Below are 18625 nucleotides of genomic sequence, written 5' to 3'. Positions count from 1 at the left end.
ATCTCTTTATCTTAGATCTTTATCAGCATAGGGCTGATGTTTTACGTCGTACACCGAGCGCAGGTGGAGCTGAACGCCGCCATCGCCGCATGTCAAATGGAGATGAAAACGTCGCACATGAACGGCAGCATGTCAAACCACGGCAGCTCCACGTACTGCAGCAAGCGGACGGCGGCGTGCGGAGGGATTAACATCGTCTGACACTTAACAGTGACCTTTATTCTGGTTCGAAGTGTATTTACACACCCTTTTTCCAGGCTAATGATTACGAATATGGCGTCTGACGTCAGAGAAATGTCCGTTCAGGGTCAGCGAAGACGTTTGCATCGGGTTGGGAATTCGCTCCGAAGTGCGACAGGAGGCCAGTATTTTGTACTGCAAGATAAAGTTTGAATAGAGCCTAATAGTTTCTTTTGGGAGTTTTTGTTTTGAAATGATTATTTTTTTATAGAGTATGGATTTAAATTAGGATTTTTATATATCTAGACTAGAGCAGGTGTCGAGCATGTGATAGAGAGAAAGAGGAAAAAAACACTACAGTATTGTGCAGTACAGAGACAGCTACTGGTGTAAATGCTATATATTGTCATATGCTTTTAGTAATACATTTTACATTTGGGTTTTTTGGTACTTTTCCAAGTCATATTGATTATTATTATTATTATTATTATGGAAGACGTACCACCTGGCTAGAAAATGGTTGCTTTTGTGCCAAACTGGGATCACATTTGCAGTTCTTCACTTCTGCTAGGAACAGATGGAAAGGAAGGCAAATTTCCCAGCAGGGTATTTGACGCTGTCCTGCCAAGATCCGCCAAGTGCAGCATGATGAAACCAAACAGCGGGATTTTATCCGTGTTCAGTCTGTCATAATGTTGCTTGGACAGGATGACAGGCCTTTTCTTTTCTTTTTTTTTTTAAAAAACCTTACTTAACCAAATGTGTTCCAGGGCTGCTGTAACCCTGTTTTTATCAACCTTGCCTTTTAATTTGGAACCGATTTCCATTACATTATTTACCATGTGCAATACGTGTGTTAGGCTGTCGCTGTTAATATTTCAGGTAAATGATAAACATCAAAAAAGGGAAGGGATATTCGTCTTCACGTATTTTGCTTATTTATGTTGAATGGTTTATTATTATTATTTGTTCATGGGATTAACTATTAGAAATGCTAAATCCTTTGTTGGTGAGATTGACACTTTAAACCCAACCCTGTGTTCACACTCGCAAGTGACAAAGCCGCATGCATCCATTTGCAACACGAAGCCACGGTTTCAGTGACATTAAGATTTTCTCAATTATTTACAATTACGGTACGATGTGGTAAAGCAGTAAATCCAAACAATTGAAGGGATCGAATGATTCCGATGGCGTGCAGTCTGACGTTTCTTCAGTTTCCCAATCACTATTTTAGTTTGAGTGCCTATTAACTGCAAAAATTTGATCTATGGTTTCATCGTATCCTGTCATGTATAAGCTCTTGATTTAAACGTGTGTAGAAATATTATGAAGAAAAATAAAGCTAGGGAGGCAGGGGAAGAGATCAGTGTGTGTACTGTGCAAAAGTCTTAGGCACGTGTAAAGAAATGCTGTCGGCCAAAAACGGCTTAAAATAATGAAATTGTTTCAACATTTAAAAAAATACTGTAAGCAGTAAGCCATAATAAGTGAAAGTGTCAGTATTTGGTATGAGACGACGCTTTGCTTTAAAAATAAATAAATAAATAAATAGTCTCCGGTCCAGTGAGTGCAGTTTTATGTGGAAATGATCTGTAAGTTTTACTGAGCATCTTCCAGAACCAGCCACGGTTCTTCTGGACACTTTGACTGTCACACTTGCTTCTTCATTTTGCACCAAAACCCAGCAGCCTTCATTAGGTTTTCTTTTTTAATCTGAAAAGTGATCCCTTATGTAATATGCTGCTCAGATACAAACTTTTTTTTTTTTTCTGTAACATTTAATTTTGTGCTGGAAAAAATACAAACGTTTGGACTGTAAAATGTTTTTGTAATGTTTCGACTTGTTAATGTAGAAGTCATAAAATATAACACAGTTTGCATGGGGGGGAATAGGGGGCTGAAGACTTTTGCACAGTAGTGTGTGTGTGTGTGTGTGATTAATGTATAGAGGATATTACACCGTTCATATCTTTGCGCCACTGTGTAATGTTCCATATATTATATGGACACACACACACACACACACAAAAAAGTAAGTGAATCAAAAGAATTTTAATTTCGAGCTGCTTCGCCATTTTGACAGCACGCGTCTCGTCAGCGGGAAAACACTGGGAGTGACTTCAATAGAGTGAAATATCAGGAAATAAACATGATGTGTTTTTGAATAAAAAATGCGAGTTTTTCAACATAAGAGAAACTTCATATCTTGAAGCCAGTGTGTGATTGATTTTTTTTTTATTTTTATTATACAGACACATTCACAAACAAAAAGGGCCCAAATTTATCAGAACAATATATTGAATTAGGGGCGGCACGGTGGTGTAGTGGTTAGCGCTGTCGCCTCACAGCAAGAAGGTCCTGGGTTCGAGCCCCGTGGCCGGCGAGGGCCTTTCTGTGCGGAGTTTGCATGTTCTCCCCGTGTCCGTGTGGGTTTCCTCCGGGTGCTCCGGTTTCCCCCACAGTCCAAAGACATGCAGGTTAGGTTAACTGGTGACTCTAAATTGAGCGTAGGTGTAAATGTGAGTGTGAATGGTTGTCTGTGTCTATGTGTCAGCCCTGTGATGACCTGGCGACTTGTCCAGGGTGTACCCCGCCTTTCGCCCGTAGTCAGCTGGGATAGGCTCCAGCTCACCTGCGACCCTGTAGAACAGGATAAAACGGCTAGAGATAATGAGATGAATGAATATATCGAATTCCTTATGAGCGAGGATATTGGAAAAATGTTACTCAATATCCCGGCTGTAGTTCATGTGAAAAATACAAGTGGCGTATTTCTCAGTAAAACACTCGTGTCTACATAATATACAGTATTTTTATATAAAACTAGTCCAGTTTGCTCACTAATCTTCTAGTATGAAATGAAGCCGTGTGTGGGCTGCTGTTTAGCAGCACGCTGGCTAGTACACACCCACAAACAACAGTAACGTGACTTCACACACACTCTGCAGACAAACCACCAGCGATACGAGCGACTTGTCATTTGCTAATGTGAACGCAGGGTGAATATTTTGTTTATGAAATGTCTGCACAAGCCTTCCACAGTATCCAGTCTGCTCTCCAGACCAGAATGAAGGATTGACTAACCTTATCAAAACTGACGCCTGTTATAAGTTGTGTAGCCATGACAGAAGACTTGTAAACTGGGTTGGTTTTTTTTTTTCTTTTAAGATACAACCGCCTCCAGAATGTTCCCTGAATTAATCCGAGCTGTTTAAACTAGCCCTGGGTTTTATCTTAATGAGCTTAGTGCTCCGAGCCCGGTGTTTCTCCTTCCTCACAGATCTCCTGGGTCAATTAGTCCTCGGAGACTGTATTCCCACAGCACAAACAACTCGGAGGCTGTTCTTTTCCTGTGGAAACACATGAAACCGTGTGAGATTAGGCACAGTCTCGGTGTTCAGGGAAAAGATTTATGTACAAGTGCTCTGATTTGATGACTTTTTTTTTTTTTTAAACCGTTTGCAGTCTTTAAATGTCACTAATTCCCAGCATCAACACTTGCATTACAGCGGGGTTTTTGTTGTTGTTGTTGTTGTTGTTAAGATGGCAATGCCTTTCTGTCTTCTGATGACCTTGAAAGCCATATGACCAGCAGCAAGCCGCTAATGAATGACAAAGTTTTTGAAAAATAAATATAACACAAGTATGACGTAGCTTACCTTTAAAATGTTTATGCAGCGGAGATGAAAGTTTAAGCGCCGTATATTTATTTCTACATGCACAGGGATGGACAAATCCTAAATTCATTAGCAGTCCACTGATCAAGTCTATATTTTGGTTGCCCAGAAATCTGACGAGGCTAACGTAATGTATACTAATAACCCATTTCCTGTTAAAGTGCATAAATAAACACAGCAAAACAAGCAAGTATACGATGTTTTCCTTTATATAGCAACATATAAATGGAGCACAGAAATGCTAGACGAATTAACAGCTTTAAGATGATCTTAAAGGATCCTAAAAGTTTATGAAATGCTAAATTCCAGTGTATTTACTTAAGTTATACGATATGAATTCTTAAAGATAACAAAATGCTGTGAAAAAGAACATTTAAGATGTCACTGTTAGTTACACGATTTAACATTTAAATGTACATTAAGTCACTACGACGTTTAAGAATACAAATAAAGGGTCTTAAAGTTACTAGTATATTTAACGAATTTAAAAAGTTCAATAAAGGTCCTGAAATTTACTACTAATCTTAAGGGCTGGTCGTATCTTAAAGGTAACTTACAAACACGACTACATTTTAAGGTTTAGATTAAATGCAACTAAAGTCACATTTTCGCCTTGGTAAATTCGCTGGTGAACGTCGGCTTCCGTCCTCACGTCACAAGTAAAAATATTGTCTGGCTAACATCTGTGTTTTATATACAACAGATTTGCTCTGGGCTCTATGTAACAGCCACGTCGTTTTCGTTAGGAGACGAGATGTATGTAGTGCTGCAGGTAGTGGGATTCTTAATAATTAGCTTGATTATAGTTACAGTAATGAGGTGAGTAATGTCACAAAAAGGTGTCATGTTTGCATAAACATGGATATTAAATAAACATGTTTTGCATAATTCATAAGGAAATGGTTTGGGGGTTTTTTTCTTTTCTTTTCCTAGTTGATCAACCTACCATGCAACTATGAATAAATGCAAATATTGCGGAGCCAAAATTTGCTTGTCGCAGGTGCCTGGGTTACTGATTTGTCCACCCCTGAAAACTTTTAGCTATTTAAGAGTTATTCCACGAAATTGAGTTGTACATGAGCTGATAGCTGAAGAGGTGCGTAGCACCAAGTTCTCTATAAGCCATGTACAATGAGATTGAGTGGAATAACTGTTTTATTCTATCCGCATTCACTGGATTTTGAGAAACGGATCGTGTTTTGTTTTGCAAATTCGATAAAGAAAAGCTTTACACAAAACGTCTGACAAAATAATTTCTGCTTAGAATGTAAACAAACGGACGAAATGACCGGAGCAATTTGTGAAAAATGCAATGAGGATGATAATTCTTGAAAAATAAAAAAAAAGATACATGTTCTTACCATCGAATATTTTATTCCTTTTTTTTGTGGTTTTGTTTTCGAGTAGTTTTTATTTCGTTCTCAGTTGGTTCAGCAACATGTTCCGCCATTTTGTTTTTCTCTACTTATGGTATATGAGCTGATATCCTAGTAGTAGAGTAGCCAATCGGAGCACGCGATTGCTCATATCCAGTGAATGTGCATAGAATAATATCTGATGGATAACTGTTAGTTTATTACAATGTGAGATTTTTTTTTTTCTCTGAGCTTTTGTGTTTGCTTAATGTTGTGGACTCTCCTTCTGACCTGACAAGACAATCGACAGGTGTGTGAACGTTTAGTCATTTTGAAATCCATGCATTACTTGTCCATTTATTTTTACATCCTAATTCTAACATTGTTGCTGCTGCTTAGACCGCAGGGTCTGAGTGAAATGCTGATAAGGGCTCGAATATAAATATATATATATACACGTATGTACATGTCAAATTCTACACTTATCTTTACAGACTCATATAAATACAAATGGCTAACATAAATGGGCCTGCGAAGTTTTATAACAGTTTGTTACATCAGTTTTCACACTTGCATGCTCTGTGAAATGGCACACACAAACGGACATTCCTTGCTGATGTTTCTGTCCAGATCAGTTTGAAGTAGGAACGTCCCCTGAGTTTGTTAACCTTAGCAATAACTGGAAGCAGAAATGTCCTTGAGTTAGGTAGAGAAATGCAACATTCCTGGTCTTGTGTTATGATGTCAGCCTGCCTTGTACCTCTTGCTGCCTATGACGGGACATGACACGAGCCTGTGGCATGATCATAAACCACGTTCATGGAAATAAATATTTAAAAAAAAAAAAAAGGTACAAGATTTCGAATGCACAAAAAAAGGAAATTACAAACTACTTAAATAAATGGGTTTTACACATAGTATTTTTTGTTGTTGTTGTTTAGTCGATATTTCCAATATGATTATGCAACAGAGGAGCTATAAATCTGACATGGGGATGAAATGACCTGGTTCTTGGCGAGGCTTTATCTGAGATTGCAAACATGACTACAGCACATCAGAAACCCAGTGCACATGTGATTTCAGATAAACACAAATCAGGGACCGTTACGAAGAAACCTCTGCCCCTATAAATCAAGTGCATTTATCAATTCCGCTGTATTTTGTAATACAGATTCCTACAGTGTGTAAACAGATATTTATCGCTGTATCACGCTTGTTCTGTGTTTATTTATGAAATAAAAAGGTCTGATTTAAAAAATTGATTGGTCTAAGGCTGATTTTAATCTTAAGATTATAGGTTATGATGGGATACTGTTGTAAAAATGAGCTTATACAGAGATACGGGGGAGAGAATAAAGCATAAGATTAGTTGGTTCAAGGTGTTTATACAACAGTGATACTGAATTTATAACTGATTGGTTAAAAGGTATTGATTCATTTTCTAGCAGGAGCTCTCACAGTAGTTCGGTTTATATTCATGCACCATTTCTAATATGGTATCTATAGTAACAACTCATTCACAAAGACTTGTGTAGCAGATGCTCAACATAATCTAAGGCTAATAATAAACATTTTTTATTTTTTTAAAATATATTTAAGTTATTCCACGAAATTGAGTCGTATTTGAGCTGATGAGGCACGTAGCTGACGTGATTGAAGAAGAAGAAACCTTTATTTGTCACATGCACACTTCAAACACAGTGAAATTCATCCTCTGCATTTAACCCATCTGAAGCAGTGAACACATGCACACACCCAGAGCAGTGGGCAGCGACACTAGATCGCCCGGGGAGCAGTCAGGGGTCGGGCACCTTGCTCAAGGGCACCTCAGTCCAAGGCCGCCCCATGTTAACCTAACTGCATGTCTTTGGATCGTGGGGGAAACCAGAGCACCCGGAGGAAACCCACACAGAGAACATGCAAACTCCACACGGAAAGGCCCTCGCCGGCCACTGGGTTCGAACCCAGAACCTTCTTGCTATGAGGCGACCATGCTAACCACTACACCACCCATTGAGTGGAATAACTGTTTTATTCCATCTACATTCACTGGATTTTGAGAAATGGAGCATTTTTATTTTTTGCGAATTCGATAAATAAAAACTTTATACAAAACGTCCAACAAAATAATTTCTGCTTAGAATGTAAACAAGCCGGCAAAATGACGGGAGCAATTTGTGAAAAATGCAATAATTCTTGGGGGGAAAAAGTTCTCACCATCAAATACTTTTTATTCCTTTTTTTTTGTAGTTTTGGTGTTTTTCTTCTTCAGGGTTTTTTGGCACTTGGCAAACCAACTTAAAAGTGCTTTACTGCCACCGACTGGGCTGGAGTTTGGAACAGGATTTTATTTTATTTTATTTTATTTTTTGGGTGGGGCTGGACTATATTCTTTTAGCCATTTCTGTTTCTTTTAAATACTCTAACAATTTTTGGGGTTTTGTTTTCGAGTAGGGTTTTTATTTCGCCCTTGCTTTGTTCAACAACACACTCCGCCATTTTGTTTTTCTCTACTCATGGTATATAAGCTAGTGGTAGAGAAGCCAATCAGAGCGTGCGATTGCTCATATCCAGTGACTGTGGATAGAATAATTGTTGATATGGTGAAGCTTTCTGTAAGCAGAGGATTATTTCACATTTATGGAAGGAGTCTCCAGTGTCAGTGCTTTGTAATGGTCAATAAATTTTCTTTCATAGGCAGAGCACTTTGTGTGTTCCAAACAAGTCCAAATATGTTTATTGTCTTATTAACATCAAAAATGAGTGGGGGAAAAAAAGAGAGGCTGGTGAGGGAACAAGTGTTTAGGACTGCTGTAATGTGACAGGACTTGTTTCATAGGCATTCCACGCCATTAAATATAACTACAAACAGATAAAAAGCATGATGTGTCACTCATTAGGAAGTTTTTTTTTTTTTTTTAAGTAATTGCTGTAGTATGAGGAATAAAATCCTCACGACCTGTTTTTGGAAATTACTCGACTTCAGGCAGGTAACGACCCTCTACTTTGCCAAATCCTTCCTTGTATTATATTATTTTCCCCTACTGTGTAAATTGTACAGTATTTCTATACAGTTTTGGCTAAAAACAATTCTAATAATTTAAACACTTGCCAAGTGTTTTCTTATGTACTTCTTGAATGTACTAAACTATAAGATGTTGTTATGCTGGCTATCATATGGGATTATACAGCTTTCATACCATTCTAGCCCCATTTAGTCTCTTGGTTCTGTGGGAAAAGCAGATTAGTGGAATCTGACGAATCCAGTTTAGTTACTGAATAACAGGTTGATTGATTGATTGTGTAAAGACATTTCACAAAAGGTCCATGTCAACCTGCTTGCCATCTTCAGCAAAGATAAAATTCAGACAGTGATATGGACGAGAAGATACCATATAGTTATCTGGGACCTGTTGAGTTTTGTGTTGCTAGGCATGAGAGCAGTATTTACACAAGATGACCTTTAATTGATTGAAACCTTGACTGATTTGCTCATCTTAACATATTTATCGACAACCAGATACCAAACTAGACCGTGAATAAAGATGTCCAAAATAACAGGTGGATGGCCATAATTATTATAGCAACATTCACTGGATATGAGCAATTGTGTGCTCTGATTGGCTACTCTACTACTAGGATATCAGCTCATATACCGGAAGTAGAGAAAAACAAAATGGCGGCGTGTGTTGCTGAACCAACTGAGGACAAAATAACTACTCGAAAACAAACCCCTAAAAAATACAAAAAAAAAAAGCAACAAAATATGGACTGAAAGTATTTGATGGTGAGAACGTATCTTTTTATTTTTCAAGAATTATTACTGCATTTTTCACTAATTGCTCCTGTCATTTCACCAGTTTGTTTACATTATTCATCTTTAAGCATTAAAACTTGTTGAATTTTTTTAGACTGGTTCAAAAGCTCAAAGAAGTTTGAAAATTACAGAACTGAAATGTTCAAGGAAGAATTAAATAAATATCTAAAGCTGTTCTATACCTCAGCACAACAGCAAGACGGCACTTTGTACAAAAAAACAACACTAAAGTCAATTTGTGCAGCCATCAGTAGGTTTTTAAGAAGTTCGTCTCGGCGGAAATTATTTTGTCGGACGTTTTGTATGAAGTTTTCATTTATTGAATTTTTAAAAAAATGCTCTGTTTCTCAAAATCCAGTGAATGTGGATAGAATAAAACAGTTATTCCACTCAATCTCATGTACATGGCTTATAGCCATCAGCTCATGTATGGCTCGATTTCGTGGAATAACTGTTATATCCATCATCAAAAGATTCCCATGCAGGGATTGGCCAAGGATGGCTCACGTGACATAAAATAGTTCCATCATTGATTCAGCAATGTATTTCATGACGTGGGCGGTATGGTGGTGTAGTGGTTAGCGCTGTCGCCTCACAGCAAGAAGGTCCGGGTTCGAGCCCCGTGGCCGGCGAGGGCCTTTCTGTGCGGAGTTTGCATGTTCTCCACGTGTCCGCGTGGGTTTGCTCTGGGTGCTCCGGTTTCCCCCACAGTCCAAAGACATGCAGGTTAGGTTAACTGGTGACTCTAAATTGACCGTAGGTGTGAATGTGAGTGTGAATGGTTGTCTGTGTCTATGTGTCAGCCCTGTGATGACCTGGCGACTTGTCCAGGGTGTACCCCGCCTTTCGCCCGTAGTCAGCTGGAATAGGCTCCAGCTTGCCTGTGACCCTGTAGAACAGGATAAAGCGGCTAGAGATAATGAGATGAGATCTCATGACATCCACAATTTAAAAAATGGATATGGTGTGAGTCAGTCATGGTATATCCTGGATATACCGTAAACTGACGTCACAATTTCAAGCTATACAGCCGACTCGAGTCACAGCTGTGGCTCCGTGAGCATTTCTGTGTGTGTAGATCTATGTATCATGATCATGCCTAGCAAGGCAGGCAATAGCATGGTACATTACACATGCGCAGATCGAAGGTTGCTCTGACAAACAACAAACATGGCTGCCTCCAGTGAGTTTAGGCCGAGATTCAATCCTAAGGGCCTCTGCATGCTCTTGCGACAAGGCTTTCGCAGATAGCTTTTCGCAGACAGTTGTAATTTATCGTTGAGCGGGGAGTAATAGGCATACGCGATGTTATTCACCGCCACAACGCAAGGGGGTGCGAAGTCGCGAAATCGCTAGGAGTAGTTGGTGGGTGTGGTTAGTGGAGTGTTTATCCTCTGGTTACTTATAATGACTAGAACTGGAGTCGTATAGATGTACGTACTTCCTCACTTCCTCGATCAACCGCTCTTCGTGCTGCTCCATCTTCGCTCGTGTTTTTAAAAATGGCGGTCGTGAAAACAAACCAAACTGGGAAAGTAGGGAAGCGGAAGTGCGTGTACAGCGGATGTAGAGTGGACCAATCAGAGCCCTCTTGTCTGCGACGCTGTCTGCGAGGCTTCTGCGGTGGTCACAATTTTTGGGAGGTGCGCGCAGAGCGTCTGTGAAGGTGGGGGGGCTACGCAGACGCCATCTGCGACGCCATCTGCGAGGACTGGGTTGTCAGCATAAATTGGCCTTAACACTTTTAGTTTGGAATTTTTTTGAAGAGGGCTATTTAAGTTATTCCGTGAAATCGAGTCGTACATGGGCTAACAGCCAATGAGGCACGTAGCACCGAGTTGGCTATAAGCCATCTCATCTCATTATCTCTAGCCGCTTTATCCTGTTCTACAGGGTTGCAGGCAAGCTGGAGCCTATCCCAGCTGACTACGTGCGAAAGGCGGGGTACACCCTGGACAAGTCGCCAGGTCATCACAGGGCTGACACATAGACACAGACAACCATTCACACTCACATTCACACCTACGGTCAATTTAGAGTCACCAGTTAACCTAACCTGCATGTCTTTGGACTGTGGGGGAAACCGGAGCACCCGGAGGAAACCCACGCGGACACGGGGAGAACATGCAAACTCCACACAGAAAGGCCCTCGCCGGCCACGGGGGACCTTCTTGCTGTGAGGCGACAGCACTAACCACTGCACCACCGTGCCGCCCGGCTATAAGCCATATACAATGAAAATGAGTGGAATAACTGTTTTATTCTATCTATATTCACTGGATTTTGAGAAACAGAGCATTTTTATTTTTTGCAAATTAGAGAAATAAAAACTTCATACAAAATGTCTGACAAAATAATTTCTGCTAAGAATGTAAACAAACTGGCGAAATGATGATAGAAATTTGTGAAAAATGCTGTAATAATAATTCTTGAAAAATTAAAAAAGAAATGTTCTTACCATCAAATACTTTCAATCCATATTTTGTTGCTTTTTTTCATTTTTTGGGGGTTTTGTTTTCAAGTAATTTTTATTTCATCCTTGGTTGGTTCAGCAACATGCTCAGCCATTTTCTTCTTCTTCATTAGGGTTTTTGGCAGTTTGGTGCCACCAAATGGGCTGGAGTGTGGAACAGGCGCTATTAAGGGAGGGAAGAAAACTATATTCTCGTCTCGTCTTCTTCCGCTTTATCCGGGACCGGGTCACGGAGGCAGCAGTCTAAGCATGGAAGCCCAAACTTCCCTTTCCCCAGACACCTCAGCCAGCTCCTCGGGAAGAACACCGAGGCGTTCCCAGGCCAGCCGAGAGACATAGTCCCTCCAGCGTGTCCTGGGTCTTCCCCGGGGCCTCCTCCCGGGGGGACATGCCTGGAACACCTCCCCAGGGAGGCGTCCAGGAGGCATCCAAAAAAGATGCCCGAGCCACTTCAGCTGATTCCTCTTGATGTGGAGGAGCATCGGCTCTACTCTGAGCTCCTCCCGAGTGACTGTGCTTCTCACCCTATCTCTAAGGGAGCGCCCAGCCACCCTGCGAAGGAAACTCATTTTGGCCGCTTGTATCCGCGATCTTGTTCATTCGGTCATTACCCAAAGCTCATGACCATAAGTGAGAGTCAGAACGTAGATCGACCGGTAAATTGAGAGCTTCGCCTTTTGGCTCAGCTCCTTCTTCACCACGACAGACCGGTAAAGTGACCGCATCACTGCGGAGGCTGCACCGATCCGCCTGTCGATCTCACGCTCCATCCTTCCCTCACTGGTGAACAAGATCCCGAGATACTTAAACTCCTCCACTTGAGGCAGGACTTCTCCACCAACCTGGAGAGGGCAAGCCACCCTTTTCCGGTCGAGAACCATGGCCTCGGACTTGGAGGTGCTGATTCTCATCCCAGCCGCTTCACACTCGACTGCAAACCACCCCAGTGCATGTTGAAGGTCCTGGTTTGAAGAAGCCAACAGGACATCATCATCCGCAAAAAGCAGAGATGAAATCCTGTGGTTCCCAAACAGGATTCCTTCCGGCCCCTGGCTGTGCCTAGAAATTCTGTCCATAAAAATTATGAACAGAACCGGTGACAAAGGGCAGCCCTGCCGGAGTCCAACATGCACTGGGAACAGGTCTGACTTACTGCCGGCAATGCGAACCAGACTCCTGCTCCGTTCATACAGGGACCGGACAGCCCTTAGCAAAGAGCCCCAAACCCCATACTCCTGAAGCACCCCCCACAGAATACCACGGGGGACACGGTCGAATGCCTTCTCCAAATCCACAAAGCACATGTGGACTGGTTGGGCAAACTCCCATGAACCCTCGAGCACCCTATGAAGGGTATAGAGCTGGTCCAGTGTTCTGCGACCAAGACGAAAACCGCATTGTTCCTCCTGGATCCAAGGTTCGACTATTGGTCGAATTCTCCTCTCCAGTACCCTGGAGTAAACCTTCCCCAGGAGGCTGAGAAGTGTGATTCCCCTATAATTGGAGCACACTCTCCGGTCCCCTTTCTTAAAAAGAGTGACCACCACCCCAGTCTGCCACTCCAGAGGCACTGTCCCCGACCACCACGTGATGTTGCAGAGGCGTGTCAACCAAGACAGCCCCACAACATCCAGAGACTTGAGATACTCAGGGCGGATCTCATCCACCCCCGGTGCCTTGCCACCGAGGAGCTTGCAAACCACCTCAGTCACTTCGGCTTGGGTAATGGACGAGTCCACCTCTGAGTCAGTCTCCTCAATGGAAGACATGACGGTGGGATTGAGGAAATCCTCAAAGTATTCCTTCCACCGCCCGACAATGTCCCCAGTCGAGGTCAACAGCTCCCCACCCACACTGTAAACAGTGTTGGCAGAGTACTGCTTCCCCCTCCTGAGGCGCCGGACGGTTTGCCAGAATTTCTTCGAGGCCGACCGATAGTCCTTCTCCATGGCCACCCCGAACTTCTCCCAGTTCCGAGTTTTTGCCTCCGCAACTGCTCGAGCTGCAGCACGCCTGGCCTGCCGATACCCGTCAGCTGCCTCAGGAGTCCCGGAGGTCAACATGGCCTGATAGGACTCCTTCTTCAGCTTGACGGCATCCCTTACTACTGGTGTCCACCACCGGGTTCAGGGATTGCCGCCACGACAGGCACCGGAGACCTTGCGGCTACAGCTCCGAACAGCTGCGTCCACAATGGAGGCAGAGAACATGGTTCACTCAGACTCAATGTCCCCTGCCTCCCTCGGAAGCTGGGAAAAGCTCTCCCGGAGGTGGGAGTTAAAGACCTCCCCAACAGTGCGCTCGGCCAGACGTTCCGAGCAGACCCTCACCATACGTTTGGGCCTGCCAGGTCTGTCCAGCTTCCTCCTCCGCCAGCGGATCCAACTCACCACCAAGTGGTGATCAGTTGACAGCTCAGCCCCTCTCTTCACCTGAGTGTCCAAGACATAGGGCCAGAGATCAGATGAAACGACAACAAAGTCTATCATCGACCTCCGACCTAAGGTGTCCTGGTGCCACGTGCACTTATGGACACCCTATGCTCGAACATGGTGTTTGTTATGGACAAACCGTGACTAGCACAGAAGTCCAATAACAAAACACCACTCGGGTTCAGATCGGGGAGGCCGTTCCTCCCAACCACGCCCCTCCAGGTGTCACTGTCATCGCCCACGTGAGCATTGAAGTCCCCCAGTAGCACAATGGAGTCCCCAGTCTGAGCACCCCTCAGTACCTCTCCCAAGGACTCCAAGAAGGCCGGATACTCTATGCTGCTATTCGGCCCGTAGGCACAAACAACAGCAAGAGCCCTCTCCCCAATCCAAAGGCGCAGAGAGGCAACCCTCTCGTTCACCGGGGTAAACTCCAACACATGGCAGCTGAGCTGGGGAGCTATAAGCAAGCCCACACCAGCCCGCCGCCGCTCACCATGGGCGACTCCAGAGAAGTGGAGAGTCCAGCCCCTCTCGATGAGCTGGGTTCCAGAGCCCAAGCTGTGCATTGAGGTGAGCCCGACTATCTCTAGCCAGTACCTCTCAACCTCCTGCACAAGCTCAGGCTCTTTCCCCCCCAGCGAAGTGACATTCCATGTCCCAACAGCTAGCCGCTGTGTCCGGGGATCAGGTTGTCGAGGCCCCTGCCTTCGACTGCCACCCAATCCACACTGCACCAGTCCCCTACTGCTACCTCTGTGGGTGGTGAACCCACAGGAGGTCGGGCCCACATCACCTCTTCGGGCTAAGCCCAGCCGGGCCCCATGGGCAAAGGCCCGGCCACCAAGCGCTCGCAAATGAGCCCCAACCCCAGGCCTGGCTTCAGGGTGGGGCCCCGGCTGCGCCATACCGGGCGATGTCACGGTCCTCAATGGTTTCTCCATTAGGGTTTTGGTGAACTGCTCTTGGTCTGGCCTGTCACCTCGGACCTGTCTGCCTTGAGAAACCCTGACAGGGGCATAATGCCCCCGACAACATAGCTCCTAGGATCATTCAAGTGCACAACCCCTCCACCACAATAAGGTGGCAGTTCTAGGAGGGGAGAAAACTATATTCTTTTAGCTATTTGTTTCTTTTAAATACTTGATGACAAAGTGATATATCTGACTTGACGTGCTCCACCATTTTGTTTTTCTCTCCTCATGGTATATGAGCTGATATCCTAGTAGTAGATTAGCCAATCAGAATGTGTGATTGCTCATATCCAGTGAATGTGGATAGAATACGAATCACATATACTATGCACTGAGAGGCACCGGTAATTATGGTGATCTGGTATAGTACTATTTTCTTCAGGGCTACACCCCACACAAAATATTACTATGCTCTGTCAAGAGCAATGATTGTCAAACTGGGATCCAGAGTCACTATGGAGTCTGAGATTTTGTTACAGTGGTGGAAATAACTTGTAATTATCAGTGTTATCATGTTTATTATTACATTTGTATAGTTAGCCTATATGTGACCTTAACTTGAATTGTTTTAATATCGAAAAAGCAAGGAGATTTTAAATAATGTCAATTGGATGAGGAATAAAAAGCTCTCGCTCTCCGAGAGCCAAGACTAATATTTGAGCAGTTTGGTTATGTTAAGAGGGTTAATGTTCCATATGGAGGTTATTTTACACTTAAATGTGCCCCTGGCTGCAGAAAGTTTGACAGCCCTTGATCCGTACTTTAATAGGATTGTAGTACATGATGGAACATTGTGCCCTTTGCTTGTTCTTCACATTTACATTTGTAATACATTTGGCATGTAGGGTAGGGGAATATGACAAAAATATACAGTTCTGTGCAAAAGTCTTTGGCACATGTAAAGAAATGCTGTAGATGAAAAATGGCTTAAAAATAATGAAATGAAATGTTTCAATATAAAAAAATACTATAAACAGTAATCAGTCAATATATGGTGTGAGACGACCCTTTGCTTTAAAAAAAATAGTTTCAGGTACAGTGAGTGCAGTTTTATGCGGAAATGATCTGTAGGTTTTACTGAGCATCTTCCAGAACCAGCCACAGTTCTTCTGGACACTTTGACCGTCACACTCGCTTCTTCATTTTGCACCAAAACCCAGCAGCCTTCATTAAGTTTTCTTTTTTAATCTGAAAAGTGCTCTCTTATGTAATATGCTGTTCAGATTAAAAAAAAGTTTGTAACATTTAATTTTGTGCTGGAAAACGAACATTTGGACTCTAAAATGTTTTTGTACTGACTCGATAAGACACTTGCACAGTACTGTAGATCATGATACATGAAGGCATTTCTGTGATACACAATTTACTGTATACCGAAGGTTTGGGGTAAAAAAAAAATGTTTTTTGGAGTTATTTGTTTTTTAAATCAATTTTTAATAATACTTTGTATGAAATTTAACCGTAAATGAAGAGAAATTCAATTCTATACAATGACATTTTAAATACAGTTAGGTCCATATATATTTGGACACTGACACAAATTTTGTTGTTGTTTTTTTTACCTGTTTACTGAAACTTATTCAAGTTATAGTTATATAATGGACATGGACATAAAGTCCAGACTTTCAGCTTTGATTTGAGGGTATCCACATTAAAATTGGATGAAGGGTTTAGGAGTTTCAGCTCCTTAACCTGTGCCACCCTGTTTTTAAAGGGACCAAAAGTAATTGGACAATTGACTCAAAGGCTATTTCATGGGCAGATGCGGGCAATTCCTTCGTTATGTCGTTCTCAATTAAGCAGATAAAAGTCCTGGAGTTTATTTGAGGTGTGGTGCTTGCATTTGGAAGATTTTGCTGTGAAGAAAACATGCAGTCAAAGGAGCTCTCCATGCAGGTGAAACAAGCCATCCTTAAGCTGCGAAAACAGAAAAAAACCATCCGAGAAATTGCTACAATATTAGGAGTGGCAAAATCTACAGTTTGGTACATCCTGAGAAAGAAAGAAAGAAAGAAAGCACTGGTGAACTCATCAATGCAAAAAGACCTGGACGCCCACAGACGACAACAGTGGTGGATGATTGCAGAATAATTTCCATGGTGAAGAGAAACCCCTTCACAACAGCCAACCAAGTGAACAACACTCTCCAGGAAGTAGGCGTATCAATATCCAAATCTACCATAAAGAGAAGACTGCATGAAAGTAAATACAGAGGGTTCACTGCACGGTGCAAGCCACTCATAAGCCTCAAGAATAAAAAGGCTAGATTAGACTTTGCTAAAAAACATTTAAAAAAGCCAGCACAGTTCTGGAAGAACATTCTTTGGACAGATGAAACCAAGATCAACCTCTACCAGAATGATGGAAAGAAAAAAGTATGGCGAAGGCGTAGCATACCACATCATCTGTAAAACACGGCGGAGGCAGTGTGATGGCTTGGGCATGCATGGCTGCCAGTGGCACTGGGTCACTAGTCTTTATTGATGATGTGACACAGGACAGAAGCAGCCGGATGAATTCTGAGGTATTCAGAGACATACTGTGTGCTCAAATCCAGCCAAACTGATTGGTCGGCGTTTCATAATACAGATGAACATTGACCCAAAACATAAAGCCAAAGCAACCCAGGAGTTTATAAAAGCAAAGAAGTGGAATATTCTTGAATGGCCAAGTCAGTCACCTGATCTCAACCCAATTGAGCATGCATTTCACTTGTTAAAGACTAAACTTCAGACAGAAAGGCCCACAAACAAACAGCATCTGAAAACCACTGCAGTAAAGGCCTGGCAGAGCATTAAAAAGGAGGAAACACAGCGTCTGGTGATGTCCATGAGTTCAAGACTTCAGGCAGTCATTGCCAACAAAGGGTTTTCAACCAAGTATTAGAAATGAACATTTTATTTACAATTATTTCATTTGTCCAATTACTTTTGAGCCCCTGAAATGAAGGGATTGTGTTTAAAAAATGCTTTAGTTCCTCACATTTTTATGCAATCATTTTGTTCAACCCACTGAATTAAAGCTGAAAGTCTGAACTTCAACTGCATCTGAATTGTTTTCTTCAAAATTCATTGTGGTAATGTACAGAACCAAAATTAGAAAAATGTTGTCTCTGTCCAAATATTTATGGACCTAACTGTATTTAGTGCAACATGCTTCTAATCAGAGTTTGTAATTGTTATTTAAAAAAAATAAATACTGACCATTTCCATGATACCTCAGGGAAGTGTTTTACTACAATAGCAGTATTATATCATCTAATTGCCCAAGTTTCTTGCCAACGCTTTCAGCCAAAGGGGCTTACATTTCAGGCAGAATGCCACCCAAGCCTTCAATTCAATTCAGCTTTATCATCATTCCACCAGTACAAGGGTTGTACAGAGTTGTACAAAACTCTACCAGGCTACTTCTCTGGTGCAAGTTACAATAGACAAAGACTGCGGAGAAAAAAACGGACAATAGGTGCATAGACAGTGAATAGAAGGTAAGTGAAAGGAACAGTAAATGTAGGTCGAAGGGAAGCGAGAGATTTTTATCGTGCAAATTGTGCATATTTAAGCAATACATATATATATATATATATATATATATATATATATATATATATAAATCAAGTATATTGGTGTTTATTCAATCCACATTCACTGGATATGAGCAATCGCGCTCTGATCGGCTACTCTACTGCTAGGATATCAGCTCATATACTGTCAGTTG

General features: G+C 42.2%; 1 protein-coding gene across 1 annotated transcript in view; it reads left to right on the top strand.

Moving 5' to 3' along the window:
- Positions 1-6477, top strand: part of tmem64 (transmembrane protein 64) — a 36398-nt gene extending 29921 nt beyond the window's left edge. The window contains exon 3 of the mRNA XM_060904720.1: positions 16-6477. Coding sequence (XP_060760703.1) covers positions 16-201 — 186 coding nt within the window. The 3' untranslated portion in view covers positions 202-6477. The remainder of the gene's footprint in view (positions 1-15) is intronic.
- The last annotated feature ends 12148 nt before the right edge of the window (positions 6478-18625 follow it).

The sequence above is a fragment of the Neoarius graeffei genome, chromosome 22, assembly GCF_027579695.1.
Source record: "Neoarius graeffei isolate fNeoGra1 chromosome 22, fNeoGra1.pri, whole genome shotgun sequence".
NCBI classification, from domain to species: Eukaryota; Metazoa; Chordata; class Actinopteri; order Siluriformes; family Ariidae; genus Neoarius; species Neoarius graeffei.
This window is presented reverse-complemented; position numbering and strand designations above follow the sequence as displayed.